The following is a 27,191-nucleotide window of genomic DNA, read 5'->3' as shown; positions in this document are numbered from 1 at the left end:
GTACCAGCCCTGCAAGCTGAATGCTTGGCAGAAGCCTGACTCGCATACCTGCGGTATATTGAGATTTGAGCAAATACCAGCCCTGCATGTCGAGAGTACTTGGTAGAGGGTATGCGGTACTTAATCTGGGATTAAGTTCTGGGAAGGTCTTATCTGACCTGGAGGGTCGGATTGCGTCGGGTGCGGGTCGAAACCGACAAATGAGCTCATTACCTGCAGTAGGGACAGACATGCATCATACTTGTTTGTGCATTATTTCTTGTTCTATTCCTTGTTTGTTGGAGCATAACTGTGTGATTGCATATTAATGTGTGAATGTGCATTTATTTCCTATTTTTATCTCTTGTTCATGTGTTAGTTTATGTTGCTGTTATGTACATATTACTCTACATTTATTTATACTTCTATGACCACGGACATTATAAATGAAACTTAACTGTAAACCCCGACCTTACTAAGAACTCCCCAGTTCTTACCCCTTACACCTCTACAGATGGACACGGGAGTCCTATTCTACGAGATTGATCCACCGTACATCCACGAGGACTCGGTGCGTGGCGAGTATTACATCTACTGTGCGGTACCTCGTATCTGTAATTATGTAGTTCATGGTAGACCTTTCCAGTACCCTATTAGGACAACATACTTTAATCCTGATGCACCTTATGACTTTCCTTTATCTTGGTTACACCCCAGCGGACTTGGGATACCTCATCCTGAGGAGCAGATGCCACCTCTACCTGACCATCCTCCTCCACCTGAACCTCCTCTACCTGATGAGCTTATACCTGCCCAGCTTATCCATGAGGCACCTCCTGCACCTTTTGTCCTTGATGTGTGGGGTGTTCCTGTGTTGCCACCCGAGCTTGATCCTTTACCTGAGCCGATCGAGCCTCCTGTCTTTGATGAGTAGCAGGGACATGAGTATGATCAGATCATGGAGGCGCCACCTCCTTCTCCAGACTGTATTTTGTTTGGTAGCTATCCTTTTACAGTTCCTGTGGCCAGCAGTGGTTCCTCTGCTATCACTCCAGCAGAAGAAGAGGACGAGGAAGAAGAAGATCCAGAGGAAGATCCTAACTTCATAGTTATCTCCTCTGACAGCGATGACGATGAGCCAGGCGAGGCGCCAGCAGGCGAGCATCACCATTCGCCCGGTGATTTTCTGTGAGGTACTCTGGACCAGGATTGAGGAAACTTTTTGAGACGCCTAGTCTAACTTCAGTACATTAGAGTGTCTCCCTCACTTTTGTTAGCATGATTAGAGGGAATAGGCATATCATAGAGTTAGGCTAGCCTGGGTGCCAGCTTAGGGGCTTTTGGTCAGGCCAGGCCCTGGGGCGTCTTATGTACATATATGTATATACTATATGAGTCACTGACTTAGGGGTGCTGTACTATAGCTCTATGCTTATATAACTGAGCCACTTCTGTAACATGATGTATATTATAGTGTGTTATTCCATATTCTGTTATCTTTTGTCTTATGTATGTGAACGTTTAATTATCCCTTGATATATGGAAGGTATGCGACTTTAAATTATTCTTGTTAAAAAAAATTTACTTAAAAAATTCGCAGGGTTTTAACAACGTACATGCTTATATTTATTAATTAATAATACAAAAAGGAAAAACAAGTTGGTAACATTCGATTTCTAGTATGATCTAGACATGCTAGAAGTTGGGTCGTTACAATTTGGTATCAGAGCGGTTCTTCCTGTTAGAGCCTGGGGAATGGACTGAATCATGCTTTATTGCATGCTCTGTGGTGTGTCTCATGCTTATAGGGTATCTATGTGATATGTGTTGCATAAATGTCTTTGTGCTTTCATTCTGATAATGTTAACGCCCAACTTGAGGTATTAAGACTGATCACCTTGGTATTGATTGTTTGGTATGAACAGAATCAGGATGCCTCCACGGAGACGTAGCGATCGGGAAGGGTCTACTGTTAACAATCCGCCATGAAACGATGATAATCTGTTTGCTGCAATTCATGCTATGGCTGAAGCTGTGCGTGAAACGGCGACTGCTACTACCCGGACAGTTAACCGTCTGGGGGAACGTAATGGAGAGTGTAACAATGACCGTAATGGTGAGAATGGTGGGAACGGTGATGAAGATAACATGAATCAAGATAGGCCTATGACATTAGCTGCTTTCTTGAAAGTTAATCCACCGAAGTTCAAGGGTACGACTGTAGCAACTGAAGCTTATAATTGGTTTCGAGGCATAGAAAGGTCCTTGAGGGCACAGCATGTCCCGGAAGAACAGTATGTAGAATTTGCTACTTATATGTTGGAAGGGGATGCTCAGCACTGGTGGCAGGGCATTCAACGTTTACTGCAGCAAGATGAGGGTAATATTTTGTGGGATGTTTTCAAAGAAGAGTTCTATAAGAAGTACTTTCCTAGAGCTACTCGTGAGGCAAAGGAGATGGAGTTGATGCAGTTAAAACAGGGAAGTATGTCTGTTGCGGAGTATACAAGGAAGTTTGAAGATTTATGTCGTTTTTCCAAGGTTTGTCAAGGGAATCCAGCAGATTTCGAAGAGTGGAAATGTTTGAAATTTGAAGGGGGACTCCGTGAAGATTTGTTGAACTCAGTGGTTCCATTGGAAATACGGAATTTTGTGGAGTTGGTTAATAAGAGTCAGCTAGTAGAGGGCTGTGCTAAGAAGATAGCTGCAGCTCGGATGAATCGCCCAGGATCTTCTTTTCAGAATTATAATCGGTATTCAGCTCCTTAGGGAAGGAATTTTAAGCAGGGAGCAATGCCTTCACGAAGGTACAATCAGAATAGAAATGTTCATGCACGTCCTACAGGAGGGAATGGAGGAAGAATGAGACAGGATATGGGTAAGCGACCTCAGCAGGCGTAGATGCGACCAGTATGTAGGCAGTGCGGAAAGGAGCATGGAGGTAGACCTTGTCAGCTTACAGGCATTATCTGTTTTTCTTGTGGTCAGCCTGGACATATGGCTAAGGACTTTCCGAAGAAGCCAGTACAAGGAATAGATAGGCCGCGATAGCAAGGACGTGTGTTTGCTATGACTGCTGATGACGCAATGAAATCAGACTCCCTAATTCAAGGTCAGTGTTATGTCAAATCTCGACTCTTAACTGTACTGTATGACTCTGGTGCATCACATTCATTTATATCTGAGACTGTTGCGCATGAGTTGGGATTAGATTTCACCATGTTAGATTATAATCTAATTGTTCGTACACCCACATCTCAAAATGCCTTGACTAGTCAAGTATGTCAACAGGTGCCTTTTGTTATTGAGGCTAGGACTTTTATACATGACCTGATTTGTTTGCCTTTGTGTGGTTTAGATATTATCTTAGGTCTAGATTGGTTGTCTAAGAATCATGTTTTCCTTGATTGTTTTAAACGAATTGCTACATTTCCATCATCTGAAATACACACTGAACCAGTTAAGTCTTGTACTTTCTATTTGAATTCCCTAAGAGTTATTTCTAGTAATAGTGGGTTAGAGGGTTACGTTCTACTATCGGCTAGCTCAGAAACTAATGAACAAGACTTGGAGCAAATCCGAGTGGTGAAGGAGTTTCCTGATGTTTTTCTGGATGATATACCTGAGTTTCCACCTCAGAGAGAAATATAGTTTAGTATTGGTCTGGTTCCTGAAGCCGGACCAATTTCTATAGCACCGTATCGGATGTCACCATTGGAACTAGCAGAGTTAAAGAAGCAGTTGAATGAATTGCTGGGGAAAAAGTTTATTCGTCCGAGTGTATCACCATGGGGAGCTCCAGTGTTACTAGTAAAGAAGAAGGATGGTGGAATGAGGTTATGTGTGGATTATTGGCAATTGAACAATATCACAATCAAGAACAAGTATCTACTCCTAAGGATAGATGATCTGATGGACCAGTTGAGAGGTGCGACAGTATTCTCGAAGATTAATTTGCGATCAGATTACCATCAAATCCGGGTGAAGGAATCATATATACCTAAGATTGCCTTTCGAACTATGTACGGTCACTATGAGTATACGGTTATGTCCTTTGGACTGACTAATGCTCCTGCTGTATTCATGGATTATATGAATCGCATTTTTCGTCCGTATCTAGATCAGTTTGTGGTAGTCTTTATAGATGATATCCTCATCTATTCCAAGACAGAAGAAGAACATGAAGAGCATTTGAGGATTGTGTTGCAAATATTAAGAGCACGGAAGCTATATGCGAAGTTGTCGAAATGTGAGTTTTGGGCGACAGAAGTGACATTCTTGGGACATGTGATCACACGAGATGGAATAACTGTAGATCCTTTAAAGATCGAGGCCGTAGTACAATGGAAGCAACCCAAGACAGTTACAGAAGTTCGTAGTTTCTTGGGGTTAGCAGGATACTATCGGCGGTTTATCAAGGGTTTTTCACAGATAGCTTTAGCTTTGACTCGGCTTACTAGGAAGGAAGCTCCGTTTGAGTGGACAGAGAAGTGTGAAGAAAGCTTTGAAACTTTAAAGGAAAAGTTGATGACGGCGCCAGTTTTGGTGTTACCAGACCCACAGGAACCTTTTGAGGTGTATTGTGATGCTTCTTCTAAGGGACTTGGATGTGTATTGATGCAGCATAGGAATGTGGTAGCTTATGCTTCGAGACAACTAAGACCTTACGAAAGGAACTATCCGACACATGATTTGGAATTAGCAGCAGTGGTCTTTGCACTTAAGATTTGAAGGCACTATTTGTACGGAGCCCAATTTGAAGTCTTCTCTGATCATAAGAGTTTGAAGTATATCTTTGATCAGAAAGACCTTAATATGAGGCAGAGGCGATGGATGGAATTCTTAAAAGATTATGATTTTAAGTTGAGCTATCATCCTGGGAAGGCAAATGTAGTCACAGATGCTTTGAGTCGGAAGAGTTTGGGCATATCCTGGATGATGATTAAGGAAGAAGAAATGATCTCAGCCTTTGAAAACTTAAAATTAGGAATGAGAGAGACATCAAGAGGAGTTGTTATGGCGCGACTACAATTAACATCTGACTTTAAGATAGCTATTCAACAAGCTCAAGCCCAGAATTCAGGAATGCTGACATTGTTAACACGGATGAAGGCAGATCAGCCGGAAGAGGTACGCCAAGATAAAGAGGAAATATTGAGATATAGGAACAGAATTTGTGTACCTTGTCAGGAGGACTTGAGAAAGAACATTCTTACCGAAGCTCATGAAAGCAGATTTTCTATCCATCCCGGAACGACTAAAATGTACCAAGATCTGAAGAAGATGTTCTGGTGGCCAGGAATGAAGAAAGATATAGCAACGTATGTTTCAAAGTGTCTCACTTGCCAGAAGATTAAGGTGGAACATCAAAAACCACCTGGAACCCTACAACCATTGGAGATACTGCAATGGAAATGGGAAGAGATTACGATGGATTTTGTTATTGGGTTACCAAGAACCTCTGCCGGGCATGATGCAATTTGGGTAATTGTAGGTCGATTGACAAAATCAGCGCATTTTCTACCAATTCAAATTGGTCACAGCTTGGAGAAACTCGCCCGGTTATACATTCAGGAGATAATACGATTGCATGGAATACCTTCATCAATTGTGTCAGACAGAGATCCAAGGTTTACTTCTAGATTTTGGGGAGCTCTACAGAAAGCTTTTGGGACGAAGTTGCACTTAAGTACAGCATATCACCCACAGACTGATGGATAGACAGAACGAACAATTCGTACCTTGGAAGATATGTTGAGATCTTGCGTAATGGACCAACAGGGTAACTGGGACAAATACTTGCCATTGATTGAGTTTGCTTACAACAACAGTTATCAACAGAGTATCGGAATGACACCATATGAGGCCCTCTACGGAAGAAAGTGTAAATCACCATTATGCTGGTATGACAAGGAGGAAGGCAGGATTTTGGGGCCAGACTTGGTACAAGAAACTACCGAACGGATTAAGCACATTCGAGAGAAGATTCAAACTGCCCAAAGTCGACAAAAGAGCTATGCAGATATTAGGCGTAGGCCCTTAGAATTTAAGGAAGGTGAAGATATTTTCTTAAGAGTGACACCTATGACTGGAATAGGTAGAGCTCTTAGGACTAAGAAATTGAATCCACGATACTTAGGTCCTTTTCAAATTCTTAAAAGAGTCGGTCCAGTAGCATACCAAGTAGCTCTCCCTCCTTATTTGTCAAACCTTCATGATGTTTTTCATGTTTCACAACTATAAAAGTATAATCCCGACGAAAGCGACGTTTTACAACGAGAGACAGTACAGCTGCGAGCCGACTTGACATATCAAACCCTACCAGTCAGGATTGTGGAATAAAGTGACAAACAGCTTAGAGACAAGACAGTATCATTGGTTAAGGTAGCATGGGGACAAACTGGAACTGAAGAGTACACATGGGAGCTGGAAGACAAGATGAGAACAGACTACCCGTTTCTCTTTTCAGGTAATTGAAATTTTGAGGACAAAATTCTCTTTTAGGAGGGTAGAATGTAACGGCCTAGCCCCGAAAAAACGGCGCTTTTTCGGGATCAAACGGAATTTTTAGAGAATTTTTAGGAATTTCCATGCATATAAGCACTTCCACTGCACAGGTGCTGCGTCATCAAGCTGCTGAGTCAGCAGCTTGATTGCACAGGACACCTCTCCTAATCTAAGTAGGCACGTCACAAAGAGTTGCGTTTTTGAGCCACTTCGGGCCCGAATTTCAAAATTCTGATTTTCGTGGTTAGTCTCTATGTGACGAGCCGGTCACGAATTTCGAGAAAAAATTATATTAATATAATATTCATATATTATTATTTTATTTAGAATATTATATTATTATCTTCTCTACTGTGATTAATGTTGATCTATGTTTAGTAATATAATAACTGAGCTTGAAATCTATCGATAACGGATAATACCGGCATTCTTAGAAGAACTTAGCACTGCTAATGCTTCATCATATATCTTTTATTCTTATGATTATCCAGTTACTAGTGTCATTTACACTAAGTAACTTAATGTTTATCCATTAGTAGTGTAATTACTTAAGTTCTAATACATCTAGCATTAGTAATTATCCTTTTCTGAGATATTTTGACAAGTAACTTTTGGATAATCATCATCCAAAAGCCACGGCCTCCCTAGGACAGCTTGGCTATCATTTTTGTTCTTGGAAAAGCTTAGAACACCATGAAAGAAAACCATGAAGCTTCCATGAACACCTGAGCTACTTTCTCCGTTCTTTCTCAAACCGAAACCCCTATCAAAAATCTAATCTTACCAAAGTGTTCATATCTTCTTCCTCTTCATTTCTATGTCACTTTTCATGGAGTAAATCAAGGTATGAAGGCTGCTCCTCCTCCTTGAAGATTCGGCCATGGTGGTTCCTTAAGTTAATGATGTTTTCTTCATGTTCTTTCTTAGGATCTCTTATTCAATCACCAAAGCTCCAAGAAAACGTGATTTCTAGTTACCTTAAGGTGAGAAAAACCTTCTTTTCATCATCATGAAGCTTCAGCCTTCATGGTTCATAAGATTCTAAAGTTGTTTTTGATGTTACAATAGGCGTAAAAGTGCTTCTGGAAGCTTGTTTTTGGTGCAATCTCGGACAGCAGCAAAGCAGGTAAGGTTTGGTAAATTAATCAATGATTGGCTGTGTTCTTGAAGTGTTAAACCAGATCTTGTTGCTTGAAATTTGATTTTGGGTGTTTGTGTGATGGTTTGATCATGGAGACTTGTTGTTTAATGCTTGAAAATCATGTTTATGATGGTTTGAAGTGGCTGTTGGTGCTGCTGGAAAACGTGACATTTCAGCCATGAAAATCATGATTTTTGATGCTTATTTGATGTGTATTTGATGGCTGAAAAGTTTCTCTTTGGTTTGATAAAAATCGAGTTCAAATCGGTTTCCGAAAAGATTGAAAAACTAGCTGAAAATCAAGCAGAAATCTGATGAACTTTTGGAAAAAAAATGTTTTTGGTTTTTGGAAAAACATGAAAACGTCTATTCAAGGAGTTTTGGGGTTAAAATGCAATTATTAAAAAGTTTGGGGTTGAAAATTAATTAATCAAAAGTTGAGGGGCTAAAGTGCAAATATTAAAGTTATAGGGGTCAAAGTGCAATTTCCAAGAAGTCCGGGGGTCAAGATGCAATTTTTGAAAGTTAAATAAAATATTATTATTTTAATAATAAAATATTAATATATTATTTTATTAATAATATTATTTTATTAATAATATTATTTTAATAACAATATTATTTTATTAATAATAATAAAATATTGATAAAAAGACAGTTTTCCCTGAAAGCCTCAGGAACGCAGATTTGAGTCCAGAATTCTCTAATTTCCTTTACTAAACACCTAAGAAAAGGTATAAGAGAAGATATAGAGGTATATGAGGTAAAGAAACAAGATTTTAAAACCTGTGTTTAAGTTAGAAAGAAAAGGAGTTAAAAGTGATATAACTGTGTACCTGACCTTACAGAGTAAACAGAGAATTGTAAAATGAGCTTTCTGTGATGTTGTAATGCTTGATTTATGATGATTGCTAAGTGATGGAAAGTATGGTTATATGTGAATTATGAGCCTTCGGGCAATGCTTGTGAATGTTGTGCGAGGACGCCCGTATTGTGATGTTGCTTCCCAGACAGGCTGCGGTAGAGTAGTACCAGCCCTGCAAGCTGAATGCTTGGTAGAGGCCTGACTCGCATACCTGCGGTATATTGAGATTTGAGCAAATACCAGCCTTGCAAGTCGAGAGTACTTGGTAGAGGGTATGCGGTACTTAATCTGGGATTAAGTTCTGGGAAGGCCTTATCTGACCTGGAGGGTCGGATTGCGTCGGGTGCGGGTCGAAACCGACAAATGAGCTCATTACCTGCAGTAGGGACAGACATGCATCATACTTGTTTGTGCATTATTTCTTGTTCTATCTTGTGTTCTTGTTCTATTCCTTGTTTGTTGGAGCATAACTGTGTGATTGCATATTAATGTGTGAATGTGCATTTATTTCCTATTTTCTCTCTTGTTCATGTGTTACATATTACTCTACATTTATTTATACTTCTATGACCACGGACATTATAAATGAAACTTAACTGTAAACCCCGACCTTACTAAGAACTCCCCAGTTCTTACCCCTTACACCTCTACAGATGGACACGGGAGTCCTATTCTACAAGATTGATCCACCGTACATCCACGAGGACCCGGTGCGTGGCGAGTATTACATCTACTGTGCGGTACCTCGTATCTGTAATTATGTAGTTCGTGGTAGACCTTACCAGTACCATATTAGGACAACATACTTTAATCCTGATGCACCCTATGACTTTCCTTTATCTTGGTTACACTCCGGCGGACCTGGGATACCGCATCCTGAGGAGCAGATGCCACCTCCACCTGACCATCCTCCTCCACCTGAACCTCCTCTACCTGATGAGCCTATACCTGCCCAGCTTATCCATGAGGCACCTCCTGCACCTTTTGTCCTTGATGAGTGGGGTGTTCCTGTGTTGCCACCCGAGCTTGATCCTTTACCTGAGCCGATCGAGCCTCCTGTCTTTGATGAGCAGCAGGAACATGAGTATGATCAGATCATGGAGGCGCCACCTCCTTCTCCAGACTGTATTTTGTTTGGTAGCTATCCTTTTATAGTTCCTATGGCCAACAGTGGTTCCTCTGCTATCACTCCAGCAGAAGAAGAGGGCGAGGAAGAAGAATATCCAGAGGAAGATCCTAACTTCATAGTTATCTCTTCTGACAGCGATGACGATGAGCCAGGCGAGGCGCCAGCAGGCGAGCATCACCATTCGCCCGGTGATTTTCCGTGAGGTACTCTGGACCAGGATTGAGGAGACTTTTTGAGATGCCTAGTCTAACTTCAGTACATTAGAGTGTCTCCCTCACTTTTGTTAGCATGATTAGAGGGAATAGGCATATCATAGAGTTAGGCTAGCCTGGGTGCCAGCTTAGGGGCTTTTGGTCAGGCCAGGCCCTGGGGCGTCTTATGTACATATATGTATATACTATATGAGTCACTAACTTAGGGGTGCTGTACTATAGCTCTATGCTTATATAACTGAGCCACTTCTGTAACATGATGTATATTATAGTGTGTTGTTCCATATTCTGTTATCTTTTGTCTTATGTATGTGAACGTTTAATTATCCCTTGATATATGGAAGGTATGCGACTTTAAATTATTCTTGTTAAAAAAAATTTACTTGATAAATTCGCGGGGTTTTAACAACGTACAGGCTTATATTTATTAATTAATAATACAAAAAGGAAAAACAAGTTAGTAACATTCGATTTCTAGTATGATCTAGACATGCTAGAAGTTGGGTCGTTACAACTAAAGACTGTAACTACTTCAACTAAAGATCAAGGGCCCATATCTAAGACTTGAAGAGCTAACTAGAAGATCAGAAGAGTAGTATATATAGGGATAGTTTTGAATTAAAAAGGGACCTGGAACTTGAGAACTATACTTTGTATATTTTACTTTCTCTGCAATTTCTAGTTTAATTTCAGAATGCACTCTTCTCTATCATCTTCCATTTCCAGAGCTATGAACAACTAAACCCCTTTTCATTGGGTTAGGGAGCTCTGTTGTAATTTGATGGATCAATAATAGTTTTCATTATTCTTCTTCTTTATTTTCTCTTGATTTTGCTAGAAAGCTTTCAATCTTCATCCAATTGGGTAGTTGTCTAGGAAAAAAGGCTATTCATACTTGGATCTCCTCGAAACCTTAGAAGAGGAATGACGAGATCATGCTAGAAATACTTTCTCATGTTGGACTGAATTGGGGTTTGGATGGATATAGTGACATATAATCCTACCAACACTTTGATTTGGAAATACATGTGGTATAATCAGTGACCATACTTCATCTCTTCCCAAGAGCAATTAAATCAAGGAATTGGGCAATTGTTCAAGCTTAGAGAGATTGGGTCGCCAAGGAATTGGAATCCAATAACTTAAGATTGCCAAGGAGATCAATGAATGCATTGATTGAGGAAGAGATGAGAATGAACTTGGTCCGGAGAATGCAACATCTCCTAAGCCCAATGAATCCCCCATTTCTGATCTTACCCATTCTCTTTATTTTCTGCCATTTACTTTTATGCTCATCTCCCCAAATCCCCATTTAAGATTCTGCAATTTACTTTCTGCAATTTACATTCCGCCATTTATTTCCAGCACTTACATTTTCTGTTATTTACTTTCCCGCCATTTAATTTTTTGCAATTCCTCAACTCAATTTCTGCTTAGCTCAACTAGAACATTCCTCTAATTAAAGTTGCTTGACCAATCAATCCCTGTGCGATTCGACCTCACTCTATTATGAGTTTTTACTTGACGATAATTCGGTATACTTGCCGAAGGGAAATTCGTTAAGAGATAAGTTTCCGTGCATCAAGTTTATGACGCTGTTGCCGGGGATTGATTTTGTATCGACAATGATTAAGTTGGAGGATAACTAGATTGAGCAATTTTCTTTTGTTTTGTTTAAATTCCATCTGAGTGATTTACTTTCAGTTTTAGCTATTTTCTTCCCTTTTTTCCTTGCCCGTTTGTTGTGTTTTCTTAGTTGTTTGTGGTGCACGAAATTGTGATCTCAACTGCGCCAACAACTTGGTACGCACGATCATAATCTCAACTCTTTTTCACAACTCCGCACAACTAACCAGCAAGTGCACTGAGTCATCCAAGTAATAAACCTTACGTGAGTAAGGGTCAATCCCACGGAGATTGTCGGCTTGAAGCAAGCTATGGTCATCCTTGTAAATCTCAGTCAGGCAGATTCAAATGGTTATGAGGTTTTGATAATTAAAAGATAAATAGAACATAAAATAAGATAAAAATACTTATGTAATTCATTGGTGAGAATTTTAGATAAGCATATGGAGATGCTTTGCTCCTTCTTAATATCTGCTTTCTTACTGCCTTCATTCAATCATTCATACTCCTTTCTATGGCAAGCTGTATGTTGGGAGATCACTGTTGTCAACGGCTACCGTCCGTCCTCTCAGTGAAAATGGTCCAATTGCGCTGTCACAGCACGGCTAATCATCTGTCGGTTCTCACTCATGTTGGAATAGGATCCATTGATCCTTTTGCGTCTGTCACTATGCCCAACACTCGCGAGTTTGAAACTCGTCACAGTCATCCCTTCCCAGATCCTACTCGGAATACCATAGGAATGACTGCCAATAATTCTAGCTTATACCACGAAGACTCTGATCGTGAACCAGGAGGCTAAGAGATATGCATTCAAGCTTGTTTTCATGTAGAACGGAAGTGGTTGTCAGGCACGCGTTCATAGGTGAGAATGGTGATGAGTGTCACATAATCATCACATTCATCATGTTCTTGGGTGCGAATGAATATATTAGAATAAGAATAAGCTTGAGTTGAATAGAAAAATAATAGTACTTTGCATTAATTCATGAGGAACAGCAGAGTTCCACACCTTAATCTATGCGGTGTAGAAACTCCACCATAGAAAATAGATAAGTGAAAAAGGTCTAGGCATGGCCGAATGGCCAGCCCCCAAACATGTACAATGATAAAAGTCTCAGGACTAAACGTCCAAAGATATAAAATACAATAGTAAAAAGGTCCTATTTATAATGAACTAGTAACCTAGGGTTTACAGAAATGAGTAAATGATGCAGAAATCCACTTCCAGACCCACTTGGTGTGTGCTTGGGCTAATAATTGAAGCTTTCACATGTAGAGACTTTTCTTGGAGTTAAACACCAGCTTTGGTACCAGTTTGGGCGTTTAACTCCAGCTTTTATGCCAGTTCTGGCGTTTAACGCCAGAATAGGGTAGAAAGTTGGCGATTAAACGCCAGTTTGTGTTATCAAAACTTGGGCTAAGTATGGACTATTATATATTGCTGGAAAGCTCAGGATCTCTACTTTCTAACGCAATTGAGAGTGCGCCAATTGGGCTTCTGTAGCTCCAGAAAATCCACTTCGAGTGCAGGGAGGTCAGAATCCAACAGCATCTGCAGTCCTTTTTCAGCCTCTGAATCAGATTTTTGCTCAGGTCCCTCAATTTCAGCCAGAAAATACCTGAAATCACAGAAAAACATACAAACTCAAAGTAAAGTCCAGAAATGTGATTTTTACTTAAAAACTAATAAAAATATACCAAAAAGTAGCTAGATCCTACTAAAAACTACCTAAAAATAATGCCAAAAAGCATATAAATTATCCGCTCATCAGTTTGCAATTTAGTTCACTAACCCACTAACTGTTTGATACATTGCACCACTCACACTAACAGCCATTCTAACAAGAGTAATTTCTTCATTCATTTTCTTTCTTCCCTTTTTGCTTTGTTGGTTGTATGACAGGTAGAAGAAGCGGGGCTTCAACTTTCTTTGATTCTGAACCTGGGAGGATCTTCCTTAGATTAAGGAGGGAAGTAAGAGGGAAGAGAGTCGTTGGTGTTGAGAAAGAGGAAGAGTATTTTGAAATAGACATGGAGGAGAATATGGAGAATCACCATGAAGAAGAAGCTCACAACCATGCCAGAGAAGGCCCAGTAAATCATGCTGGGCAAAAGAGAAGAGTTCTAGGCTCTTATATCAATTCAAACCCAAGAAATTGTGGAAGTAGCATTCAAAAGCCAACCATACATGCCAATAACTTTGAACTAAAGTCCCAGCTCATCACCCTCGTTCAGAACAACTGTGCATTCGGAAAAAGTGCCCAAGAAGATCCCAATCAGCATCTAACCACCTTCCTAAGGATATGTGATACTGTGAAGTCTAATGGTGTTCATCCTGACACCTATAGACTGCTTCTGTTCCCCTTTTCACTCAAGGATAAAGCATCTAAATGGCTGGAATCCTTCCTGAAGGAGAGTTTAACAACGTGGGAAGAGGTGGTGAACAAATTTTTGGCGAGATTCTACCCTCCTCAAAGAATCAACAGGTTGAGAGCTGAGGTACAAATCTTCAGACAACAAGATGGTAAAACTCTCTATGAAGCATGGGAGAGGTTTAAGGACTTAACAAGAAGGTGCCCTCCAGACATGTTCAATGAATGGGTGCAGTTACACATTTTCTATAAGGGTCTTTCTTATGAATCAAAGAAGGCAGTAGACCACTCATCTAGGGGATCTCTAAACAAGAAGAAGACCATTGAAGAAGCCATAGATGTCATCGAGACTGTAGCTGAGAATGATTACTTCTATGCTTATGAAAGGAGCAACACTCGAGGAGTGATGGAGCTGAACAACATGGACACTCTGCTGGCTCAAAACAAGATGATCACCAAGCAGCCGGCTGACCTTACTAAGAAGATGGAAAGAAACCAAGTTGCAACAGTCACCACCTCATCAGCAGCTCAAGAAGGAGTAACTACAGAGGAAGAGGGTGACCGGGAACAAGCCAACTATATTGGAAACTCACCTAGGCAAACCCATGATCCATACTCCAAAACTTATAATCCTGGTTGGAAGAACCACCCGAACTTTGGGTAGGAAAATCAACAAGATCAAGGCCAAGATCACATACGTCACAACCCCAACAACAATGCAACTCACCAACATTCCACACAAAGATCATATCAACACCCACCCAACAATAACTCTCAACATCCATATCAAAACCAAAATAGCCATTCTCACCCCTCTAACCTCAGCCCACCATCACCATCCGAAGATAGGCTCTCCAGAATTGAGACTCTACTTGAAGGTATATGTAAGGAAGTCCAAGACAACAAAGTGTTCAAGGATTAAGTGCGAGCTAATATCAAAAACCAGGGAGACATCATCAAGAGGCTGGAGTCTCAAGTGGGATATCTCTCTCAGCAGATTCCCAAGCCTACTGCTAGCTTCCCAAGTGACATAGAGAAAAACCCGAGAGGTGAAGCAAGGAAAGTAAGATGGGAAGAATGCAAGATGGTCACTATAAGTGATGAGGGGAGTGTGGAAGAACCAAACAAACCATTAGAACACTCTCGAGATATTCCAGTAGAGAAGCAAGAAGAGAGTGACCAAGAAACCAAACCCACACAGGAGGAGGAGTTAAGGGAGAAGGAAATTCTGAACCCATATGCACCTTTTCCCCAAAGACTCAAGGGGGGTGTAGAAAGAAAAGTGTACTCAAAGTTCCTTGACATGTTTGCATCTCTCCATGTAAACATACCATTCATCAAGGCTCTCCAACAAATGCCCTCATACATTAAGTGTATGAAAGAGATGCTGACCAAGAAAAATTCACTAAAGGGAGGGCAAACAATAGTGATGAATAAGGAGTGCAGTGCTCTCATTCAAACAGAGTTGCCTACAAAAAGGAAGGACCCAGGGAGTTTTCACATCCCTTGTGCTATAGGAGAAACAAGGATTGATAAGGGACTCTATGACCTGGGAGCAAGTGACAGCAAGAATTGTTGTCGGTCTAGATTTTTTTCCCAAAGAAAGGAATTACTTCATTGTAAGCATAGCTTCAAACCAACAAACAACTCTCACATCAAATTAAAATATGGTTTTGTCACGAATAACAAATCCCAAATAAGAATTAACCGAAGTATTTAGACTCTGGGTCGTCTCACGAGGAATTGCAATGAAGTGAATGATTATTGGCTATGAAGGGGGTAAAAGGGGGTTTTGTTTATAAGGGGCGGAAAATAAATGACAAGGAAAGTAAATTAAGCAAGTATTTAAAGAAGACAAGTAAAAAAGGAGAAAGTAAGTAATAAAAAGAGAGACATTCATGGCAAGGGTTGAGATCATAGGCTTTCTATCCTAGTCATACAATGATTAATTCGCCTTATTTAGTCAACTCCAACAAACGGAAGAAGGTATCATGTCATCTTCACATAGGGAGAAATTCTAACAAGACTAATCAATCATGTCACAATGATAAACAAGAATTTATCTCATTACATCATCTCCAACATTGGAAGAAGGTATCATATTATCTTCCATGAGAGAAAGTCTAATAAGACTAGCTAATCTCAATCCAAAAGTCCTAATCAACTTACTAATTAAATTAGCAAAAGATTAGCGTCAATGGAAACAATATTAGCTAACAACTCTAGATCACCAACATGAGTTGGGTTTTTATGACTCAAGATTGCCTAATTACTCTTTCCAAGCCAAGAATGCTCAAAATCTACTCTAAGATCCAACCAAGCATTTTGTCAAACACTTGGTAGGCATAAAAAGAAAGTATAATAAAAGTGCAAGAAATATAAATCTACCAACTATCAATTGCAAGAAAAGTAAATCACAACTCAAATCAACATCAAAAGAACATCAAACATCAAATCTCATTAAAGAAAAATCCAAATCCAACAAGTGTTCATCAATCATAAAAAGATGCTCAAAAGAGAAATTAGCAAGAGAATAGAAGAATTGAAGTATTAGATCAAGAAATTGTTGAGGAAACAAGATGAAATCAAGGAATTAAACATGAAATTAAAATAATCTAACCTAATCCTAACCTAATTCTAGAGAGAAGAGGGAGCTTCTCTCTCTAGAAAACTAACTAAAGGCTCATGTTGGCTAAACTAATTTCTCCCCCCTTTGCCCCAGCTTGAATTCTGTATGAAATAGCATTAGAAATGAGTTGGGTTGGGCCCAAAGTGCTTCAGAAATCGTTGGGGGCGATTTCACTTTAGTGGGCAAGACGGACAGCATCGGCGCGCATGCGTACATGGCGCGTGCGCGCCCCTGAGCGCGAAGTGACATATGGCAAATTTTATATCATTTCGAAGCCCCGGATGTTAGCTTTCCAACGCAACTAAAACCGCCTCATTTGGACCTCTGTAGCTCAAGTTATGGTCGATTGAGTGCGAAGAGGTCGGGCTTGACAACTTCCGGTTCCTTCATTTCTTCATGTGTTCTCCCGCTTTGCATGCTTTTCTCCTCACTTCTTCCATCCGATACTTGCCTTATGAACCTGAAATCACTCAACAAACACATCAAGGCATCGAATAGAATTAAAGTAAATTAAAATCACCAATTTTAGGGCCTAAAAATCATGTTTTCACATTTAAGCACAATTCAAGGGAGAATTACAAAACCATGCTATTTAATTGAATAAATGTGGGGAAAGGTAATAAAATCCCCTAAAATAAGCACAAGATAAATCACAAAATCGGGGCTTATCAAATCTCCCCACACTTAAACTAAGCATGTCCTCATGCTAGAATCAAGAAAGAAGCAAAGGGATATCAACATTTATTCAATGCAAACTAACTAAATACAATCTATCTATATGCAACCTATCTACATGAATGCATCCACTTAGTCAAAATAAATCAATTCCCAAGAATACATATACAAACACAAGGGCTAAGGTAATAGCCACTACAAGAAAAATACCCATTCAGCCACACTTTTTTTAAGTTACATTTTCTCCGTGTTGCCTTTTTATATGAGAAAAAGATACACAATTGTGGCATCATTTAAAAAGTGTAGCCTTAGGTATTTTAGAAATCACTTATAAAGCATAGCCGTAGGTTGATATCTATAGGTTCACTTTTTGTATCAAAGGGGACGCTTTTAGAAAGTAGCCTATTTATTAAGTTTTGGGTGCATTTTAAAAGTGATGCCTAATGTGTCTAGAGCAAAAAATTTGACACTTAGTGAATTTTTTCCCTCTTTTCCCTGAAAGCAAAGTCACATACACTTAGTAAAATTTTTGTCATTCCCTCCAAAGAACGCACCTTCATTCATCCTCGCAACCCTGCCTCCCTGCACCTACTTCGTAAACCCTCGCAACCCTGCCAATTAATTCTTCAAAACCCTAACTCCCCTTCCAATTAATTGTTCAAATGCATGTAGCCTTTCCTTTCACACACACACCCAGATCCGAGAGAATGAGTGAACCAGAGGGAGGAGAGGAGGAAGACAGAGATGAGAGCACGAGCGAGAGAACAGAGAGTGAGAGGGGGTCACCGCCGCAACGCCGCTACAGCTGCCGCCATCGCCGTCGTGGAGGAGGGAGTTCGGAGGAGAGAGAAGACGAAGACATGACGCGAGAGAGAAGGATGCTGTTCCGCCGTGCACTGTCGTCGCTCCTGGGGTCAATTGAAGCCGCCGCCACTGCTAGGGCTTGCCAGGCTCCTGTTCTCACTTTCGGCTTTGACTTCTCCGCTTCTCGCGGCCTCGGTCCAAACGATGTCGCAGCAGCAATTACCTGCAAGATGTCCCAACTGAACCCTAACTCCTCGCGATGCGGCAATTGCGGCGGCGGTGACTACGACGTCTCTGTGGTCATCGATTCGGGCTCCAGTTGGGCGCAGACGGAGGGTTCGGAAGCTCAATGTCCATTGAAGTGTGGTAAAGTTATTTTTGGCGGGAAGTTGAGTGACAAAGATTTTGATGAGATGCTGAAGCATTGTTTGGGGAATGTAGGCAGTGGAGGGAAGGGTTATAGTGTTGTGGTTTTTAACGGGGACAAGGACGAAGGGGAAGTGAGGGCTGTGGTGGGTAAGTACCGGCATGCGTGGGTACTCGGCCATGTTTCGGAGGATGAGGCGGCTTCAAGGACAGCTGAGATCTTTGCCAGGTTGTTTATGAGTGGCGAGAGTGAAGGGAATTCAATTCGCAGTGAGTTCATGCCTGTTGGTGTTGATGGCAGGTTCAGTTTGCTCAATGCAGAGCCACAAGATTGGATTTATGATTGGTATGGATTGTGAAATTGAGACTCCATTTCAGTGTTCTTTTAATGAGGTTTTATTTCAATTTTTTTTTCTTTCATAAACTAGCTATTGATGTTTTATAAATAGGAATTAATGTTCCATTTACTGATAGTGTAAAGTGTCACTGTGCAGCAAATGAAAATACAATTAAGTGTCAGATTAGTATACCCTTTACAATAGTACCCATCATGATTTCTCACTTGCAATTTGATTGATGGATAGTGTAAAACTTTTTACATTGCAGGGCATAGAAATTCATCTTAGATGGATGATGAGTATTTATTTTGCTATATTGTATCTAGATGTGTTATTTATAAGTTAGGCACTCAGAATTCACATGTTTTAAGTGGTGACATAGAGGCTTTAACAGTTATTCTAGATCATTATTGAACTGTTCTTTTGCTTTTATATGTGTTGTCATGAATATTATTAGCTTAGTTTTCTTTGAAAGAGTTTCATCCTGAAGTTTCTGTGGTGATCTTAATATAGGGGTTTTCATGAAATTAACAAGACTCTGTTGCATCCTGTGATCCAAGCTTTGCAACCTATAGCAAACATAACGGTTGAAAGCCAGGTATAGCCTTTTATACATGTGATGGTTAAAAAGTCGTGGCATTGTTTAGATTTGAATGATTTTCTTGTTCCTAATTGGCAGGTTTTATTCTACACGCCAAAGTCTTCTTTTTCGTACTGGGATGATATACACGAAAGCCACATATTCAGTACCAAGGATCTTCCTTTCTTTGTATACATTCTCTTTGGTCTTGACTTATTTATAGTTTGTAGCAAATTTACCATTATTTAGTTCTAACTTTAGACCCTTTCTACTTTTGTATCATTGGATAGATGATGTGCCTTTCTACCCGAAAATATTTGATTTGTTGGCATAATTAGTGATTATCAGATAAAGTCACAGCGCTTTGAACATTTTGAAGTTCCTGTGTCTATTGAGTTATGCATATGTCTTTTGTAGAGATGGTTCAACTTACGTGAGTTCTTTATCACTGCTAATGCATTAGAAAGTATCTGCAGAACCTTGCAATTTTTCTTGTAGTATTTACTTAATATCTATCTGAGATACAACAATAATAAATTTGGTGATGTATTTGATGTAAATATTTTGATGTTGAACAGCTTAATTCAAATGAGTGGCATCTAGATACTTCAGTTGCAGCGGGAGGGAGATCTAAAGTATTGCAACTTGTGGTGTATACTCTTCAGCTCAATCCTAGATTTATTTACTTCTTTTCATAATCTAAGAATTCGTTTCTTCTTTTACTTTTGATAGCCTTCCTAGTGCTAGCATTAAATGAAAAAAATTGAAATTTCTTCTGTCTCATTGTCTCTACTGCTATTACAATTCTCTATTGTGATTAGTTTGTTGATTCTGATCTGCGTTTAGACAGAGCTTACATTAAATGTTTCCTTGTATATAATGGCAGGTATATACCATCTACAAAGGAATGTCCTCTGCAATTGGAGCTTCCAAATAAAGATCTCTCCAAGACTAATGGCTTTATATCTCCTGTTATTCATCTCACCTTCAAAATTTCCTTACTTTATCATTTTGTAATATTACATGTCTTATAAAATTCCAAATTTGTGATTGTTATGAAGAGCCTATTTTGGAATATTGCAGATGTGGGGTGGTGTTGTTGTATGGAATCCCGAAAGTTGTGTAAAGGATTTGGAAAGTAAAGATCCAGACAGACGTGTGATTTCTCCCCAGGTTTTCCTTTTAGTTTGTTAACACTCATTAATCAAAATCTTCAATTATATACATCGAAAGTAACCCAATTTTCGGAAAATTTTATTCTGTTTATTTTCAACCCAGTGTAATAAGTTCTCATTAACAAATAATTGATATATCTGAGCCATTACAATTCAGCAATTATTTTAAAGCACTTTTGTTTATTTTCTTGTTTAGATAGAGAATATTATGCTATTTGTTTATGCTGGTATACATATATATCATAAGTTTAGTTTCTGAACATGGTTTGAGCTAAAGTTGTTCCTGTGAAATCACATGAATGAATTTTTATCCTAAATCTTGATGGTTCTAAGTGAATGAATTGCTCAAGTTTCTAACTGCACTTTGCCAGCTTCAATAAGTAATTAACATTATGTTCCATTTTCGTTTTCTTTTGCACCATCTTTTAAGTGATCCATCTCTACTAGTCCTAGAAGCTGTGCATTCTTTTATACATTGAGATGGAGCAAAAACAGGAGCGTTCTTCAAGTTTTTGGCTCTTCATCAATCATAGCACCAAGAGAAAGAGAATGATGGCCAAGGAGGGAGTTGACTGAAGCTTAAGAGGGAGCTACATTCCACTCACCCAACCGTCGAACAAGATATTTAAAGAACAAGATTTTTTTCTCTTCTATCAGAAAGTTAATAACTTTTATTAGAAGATACTTATGTAGGATACAATATTTTGGTTTTTTATAGTTTATTAGTAGTAAATTCTAAGTGGTCTAATGTATATTTTGATATGGGTATGTTTAATTTAGTGTGAGATGTATGAATACTCATTTATGATCATCCCAATATTTTTAGTTCATTATAAATATATTTTGTTAAAGGATAATTTTTATTATTTAAAAAATATTGTATGGTTTTATTATGTATTTATTTTTATTTTATAATTTTTGACTAATTTAATTAAAAAAATATGATTATATATATAATCATATTACTAAATATTAGGTTTTAGAAAAAAAATTATTAGAATATATATATATATATATATATATATATATATATATATATATATATATATATATATATATAAAATAAAAAAAAACAATGAGGGACCTAAGGCTACACTTATATACAGTAGCTATAATATACAAAAAAAAAGAGGGATCTAAGGCTACGCTTATAAAAGGTAGCTATGGTATACAATGTGGATACGCTTTACAAGTGATGCAGTAACGTTGAAAAGCGTAGCCTATTCTGGAAAAATGAAAGCTGAAAAGTGTAGCCTTTGGTCCTGGACAACATCACTTGAAAAGCATAGCCTATTCTCAAACGCGAAAAGCGTAGCCCTTAGTGCAAAAAAGCGTAGCCTCTGAGAATAGGCAACGGCCGAATAGGAATCACTCCAAAAAGCGTAGCCGTAGCCTAAGGCATCATTTTTTTTTCACTTTTGGCTACACTTTTCATGTGTACCTGAATGGGTGTTTTTCTTGTAGTGAGCAATCACTCAACCCACAATTGAATTGAATTATTAAAAAGATTTTACAAACTTGCAAGAAAAGATGATCATGGGTGGAGACATGTAATTGAGCAATCGAACCCTCACCGGATGTGTATCCGCTCTAGTCACTCAAGTGTATTGGGTTGATTCACTCAATTCTCCCCTAATCATGTTTTTCAAGATTTGTTTTTCATCTAACAATCAACAATTATTTCATGCATGCATACATGTATCATGAGGACTTCCCATAGGTTGTAATAGGGTTAGGGTCAAGGTAGGATGCATATGGTCAAGTGGGCTTGAAATTCGAATCTTTGATTAACTTAAACTTCCCACCTAACCTATGACAACCTATACAATTCTAAACAAACCTAACTACCCATTCTTCACTTTTCACACACACTCATGTATTCTCTTTTTGATCACCACACATATGCATTGATTTTTATTAAACTTTGAACTTTGGGGCATTTTTGTCCCCTTCTTATTGTAATTCTTTATCTTTTTTTATTATTATTATTTTTTCGTTAAATTTTTTTTCTTTTCAAACTAAAATATATATATATACAAGAACATCAATGCATATGGTTTACACATGATTAATGCATGAGTATGTACCCAATTCCCAAGATTCTCAACACAAATACAAAAACACACTTTTATCTCTACCCAATGTTCCCAACTCTCCCAAAATCAAATGATAAACACTCTCATTAGCCTAAGCTAATCAAAGATCCAAATTAAGGACATTTATTATTTTTCACTTAGGCTTGTAATGTGCTACAATTAAGAATAAATGGGTTAAGCATAGGCTCAAAATTGGCTAACAATGGAAGATAGAAGGTAGGCTATTTGGGTAAGTGAGCTATTTGAACAATGGCCTCAATCATGTAAATGCATGTATACACAAAATAATGGACATATAGAATTAAACAAATCAAAGATTACAATCATAGGAAGAGAATAATGCACACAAGAATGAAAATAAGTGGTTATATGATGTAACAACACAATTATGCTCAAATCTCACATGCTTGTGTTCTTAGCTCAAAAATCATGTTCCACAAAGTATATAATTCAAGCAAGTTCTAAAAAATTTTTTTTCTCAATTGGGGTGCCCTATAGATAAAATCCTTGGAAAATATCATGATTTTGACTAAGCTTAATATATACATATGCAAAATAAGAAAATGCAACTAAGAATCCTACAATAAAATGCAAAAGTGTTGGGATTAGAAACTTGTCACCCAAAAATGCCGAGTGGTCGGATGACCTCCCCACACTTAAAAGTTTGCACCGTCCTCGGTGCACTCAAAGATGAGAAAGGGGGTACGGCGACTTTCCGAGTTACTACCTTCAGCTGGTAGGTCAACCGATGCTGCGTGTTCTTCTCCCGCTTCTGTTTTTGCTTATGATGATTCATCCTGAACATAGAAAACAAGTAAATGCACAAGCAAGGAAGCATGGATTGTTGGAATGAGGTAAATCACTAGAATTGAGTGAGTGGATTGGTGTGACAATAATGAAAAATAAGTATGTGGGTCTTAACTTGCATGCGGTTTAGAACTCACACCCTAGTATTTAGAAACCATGTCACATTTACATAAAAGAAAACATGCACTTCACTCATTCTAGTGTTCTTGAGATACTTTAAAAGACTTGTAGGCTAAAACAACCCAACAAGTAGTGAAAAAGCATAACAGCATTCAAGCAAGAATTAAGCAATTGTGAAATTGGATAATGAATGGGCATTGATTGATGTGTAAGTGAACTTAATGAACATAATGGTATATGAAACTTACACCACAATCAATGACACCTATTGAAGTTGTTGCAACACCTAAGTGACATAGAGGTGAAACGCATGGATGCTATAGAACTTAGGAAAAAGGGTATAGAAGTGAAAATCAATCACATAGCAAGCATGGTCCACAAAGCTTGAAAAGCTCAAAAATATGTCATTAGGTAAGCTTTCAATCCAATTTCTTAACCACACAATTTCAATGCATGAAATAGGTGATATGAGTACGGGTAAATCATAAACAAGTATCACCTAAAAAAATGAAATGATAATATACAATTGCCTAACAATGGATGATGAATGCATGGTGGCCAAAACATGCAATTCAAAGAGTTAAGATGCATGAAGGCAATGTAACAAGTACTTGGTATTCAAAAGTGTTAAACATGAAAAATTCCGAACCAGGTAACCAAATATAACCTCAACAAAGAATCCAACAATGAAAATAACAACAATGATGTTAAACTAACATACTATCAATAAGCAGCAGTAGTAAACAGTAAACAAGATTAGTAATCCAACACTTATAATGGAAAATAAAAACTAAACCAACTAACTAACTAAAAGAAAGGGTGTTATATGATGTTTGGTAGTGTCGGATGATGTTTGAAGGGTGGAAAGAAAAGAAGAGAAAAGAGAAGAAGGAAAGAAATGGAAAGAAGAGAAGAAAAAAAGGTGAAACAGGGCAATCCACGCGTGCGCGTCATGTGCGCGTAAGCGTGGATTGATGAAAAGGAAGCGACGCGTACGCGTGCATGGCAAAGCAGAGAGTCGACACGGACGCGCAAGGTACGCGTTCACGTGCCCTGGGGCACAAAGTTGGCACACTTCAGGCACAACTCTCGGGTGAATGTATGGGAGGTGGAAAAATTCAATCCACGCGTATGCGTACATGGCGCGTCCGCGTGGATGGCCGAAATTGCTTGATTCATGCGTACGCGTGGAGTGTGTGTGCACGTGGGTGGTGCTCTGTTATTCAAAATTTTTCTATGTTTTTGCACCAAACCATGCATTCCAAACCTCCAAACAACTACCAAAACATCATAAAACCTTATTTAACCTACTAGACTCCCACATAAACTCAACTAATCAAACAAAACATGAAATTAAACTTAATTTACCAATATGTACAAAAGGAAAAGATGAAAAGATGTTACCATGGTGGGTTGTCTCCCACCTAGCACTTTTGTTTATTGTCCTTAAGTTGGACTTATGGGGAGCTCTTCATCAAGGTGGCTTGTGCTTGAATCCATCCTTGAACATCCATCAAACCTTGGACTTCCATTGTGCTTCATCATTCAAAGTTAATAACTCCAAGCTTTTGATGGAGTTCTTCACAAACCATAGGCTCCCAAAGTTGATCTTCCTTGTGCGATCTGGGATCCCACACTTTGTTTTCACACACGTCCTCAAGTTGATCATGGTGGTTTCCTGCGGGTGGCAAGAGAGATGAATTCTCATGGAAGTACCAAACTATCCTCCTAGACCCATCCAATTGAGCACTAGTCCAACCTTTACTCCTTGAAGCTTCAACCATAATGAGCCTTGATTTGCAACGCCAACCACAAAACATCTTTCTTTTACGCTTCATCCCACAAAGCATCCTAAGTTGACCATCCCTTTCAAGCAAGCCATATTCAAGTGGGATAGTAAAGATAATAGAAATGAGTTTCATCCACTCAAATGAAGGTGTAGACGGCAACCTAGGCAAAGGTGTAACAACCCTGATTTTCGAGTACGCGAGATCTTTTATGAAGGCACAGATTTCTCTGGAAAATCAGTAAGGGGAACACCTCTTATATAACATAAAGTATCTCAATCATCATTTTCATTATGTCATCCTTAAGCTAGAACCTCTTCTGAGGCAAGCTCAATAACGCAATCGCGAAGAACCTTGTTTTTGAACCGTATCGGTTAGGAGTTTTGATTCTATTTTTCGTAAATAGTCTCAGTTTGACGAACCGGACTTGATTTATGAGAGAAGAGAGATAATAGGATGATATTATCGTTATATTAGTATTGGAAGCTTCTTGAATAATATTATAAGGTTACCTGGTCAGTTTTAGTTAAAAACAGAAAATCGGTTTAACCGGGTTTACGGTTTACTGGTGCAGCTTAGCACCAACACTCTCTGATGAATTTTGCAATGCTAAGGCCTCATTATACATGTACTATTCTCATAATAAATATGTTACTAGTTTCATTTATGCTAGTAGCTCAGAAAATAATTTTTAGAGATGTTTTTACAAGTGTTCCGATACACCTAGTTTTAGTAGTTATACACCTGAGATATTTTAATATTATTTTAATCCACCTCCAAGCCAACCAATCACAACTCACCTTACACCCCCAAGACCTCCAAGGCTGTCTCATTTCATCATTTTGGCCGAAAATAACAAGAGAGAAAAGAGAGAAACTTTCATGAACACTTAATCTTCAAAGCTTGATTTCTTCTGAACTAAAACTCAAATCAAAACCCCGATTTCACCAAAATGATCCTCTCTTCTTCCTCTACATAACCATGTAACTTATCAAGGATGGAAATAAGGTGAGATGGCTGTCTCCCTCCCATTTCAATTCGGTTTTCAAGGAAAACCATGCAAAACATGTGTTTTCTTGATGTTCTTCCTTAGGAATCATGCTTAACTTGACTTGAGGGCCAAGAAACGTGAATTTCCAGCAAGTCTAAGGTGAGATATCTCTTCATAACATACTGAGTGAGATTTGGTCAGTTGAGAGTTTTTGGATTTAAAGTTGTTCTTGATGTGATTTAGGAGGAAAAAGTGCTTAAGGACCACCTGAAAGTTTAACCGAATTAGGAGCAGCAAAACCAGGTAGGGTGTCACGAAATTAATCTTGATTATTTGTGTTTGATTTGTGTGAATGTTGTATAAATTGGCTGTGCTAAAAATTGGTTGCATATATGATTGATTCTTGGTGAAAATTTGGTGAAATTTTGATGAAATTTGATGAAATTCAAGCTTTAAAGTTCATGTTCTTTGGCAGCTGGAAAAACGAAACCCTAAGCTTAAATTAAGGTTCAATTTATGTTGAAATCATGTAAAAAATATGGGATTTTAGTGGCTGCAATTTTATTTTGAATTATGGTAAAAATCGGTTGCTGAAAAGACTGAAAAACGGGTAAAAACAGAGAAAGAATCTGAAGAATTTATGAAGAACATGAAGAACACTTTGAGTGTGGTGAAGAACATTGAAGAACACATTTTAGATCTTAGAAAGGGCAAGGAAGTAAATATTTTGGTGTTTGAGGGGTTATTTTGTAATTTCTGAAAGTTAGGGTGGTTAAAGTAGAAATATAAAAAGTTACGGGTGGTAAAAAGTGAATTTTTAAAGGTTAAAAGTTAAAAAGGGGTAATTTTCGAAAAATTAATGGTAAAATAACAAATAATAATAAAATATTAAATAATAATATTTAATTAAAAATAATATTTTAATAAAAATAATAAAATAATACGGAAAAGGCAGTTTTCTGTAAAAGCTTTAGAAAGACAACTTTAAG

The 27,191-nt window shown here is 38.5% G+C and overlaps 3 protein-coding genes and 1 non-coding gene across 4 annotated transcripts; 3 read left to right on the top strand and 1 right to left on the bottom strand.

Moving 5' to 3' along the window:
* The first annotated feature begins 2,001 nt into the window (after window positions 1-2,001).
* On the top strand, window positions 2,002-2,748 carry LOC107620710 (uncharacterized). Its single transcript, XM_016322836.1, has one exon. The coding sequence runs from the start codon at window positions 2,002-2,004 to the stop codon at window positions 2,746-2,748; it is 747 nt and encodes a 248-aa protein (XP_016178322.1).
* A 300-nt stretch (window positions 2,749-3,048) lies between these two features.
* LOC107620709 (uncharacterized) lies at window positions 3,049-3,630 on the top strand. The gene has a single exon (XM_016322835.1). It carries the CDS (start codon window positions 3,049-3,051, stop codon window positions 3,628-3,630), a length of 582 nt encoding a protein of 193 aa, XP_016178321.1.
* Window positions 3,631-13,946: 10,316 nt separating this feature from the next.
* On the bottom strand, window positions 13,947-14,050 carry LOC148580293 (small nucleolar RNA R71). The gene has a single exon (XR_015895576.1). It is a non-coding gene; the product is annotated as a small nucleolar RNA R71 (small nucleolar RNA).
* A 3,795-nt stretch (window positions 14,051-17,845) lies between these two features.
* On the top strand, window positions 17,846-20,420 carry LOC110267682 (uncharacterized). The gene is made up of 6 exons (XM_088491925.1): window positions 17,846-18,654; window positions 19,160-19,244; window positions 19,326-19,415; window positions 19,805-19,878; window positions 20,113-20,197; window positions 20,310-20,420. The coding sequence occupies exons 1-6, from the start codon at window positions 17,846-17,848 to the stop codon at window positions 20,418-20,420; spliced, it is 1,254 nt and encodes a 417-aa protein (XP_088348051.1).
* Window positions 20,421-27,191: the final 6,771 nt, after the last annotated feature.

This window comes from Arachis ipaensis, chromosome B10 (genome assembly GCF_059453495.1).
Source record: "Arachis ipaensis isolate K30076 ecotype BB chromosome B10, ASM5945349v1, whole genome shotgun sequence".
NCBI lineage: Eukaryota > Viridiplantae > Streptophyta > Magnoliopsida > Fabales > Fabaceae > Arachis > Arachis ipaensis.
Note: the sequence above shows the minus strand (reverse complement) of the source record. Positions and strands in the feature narration are given on the sequence as shown.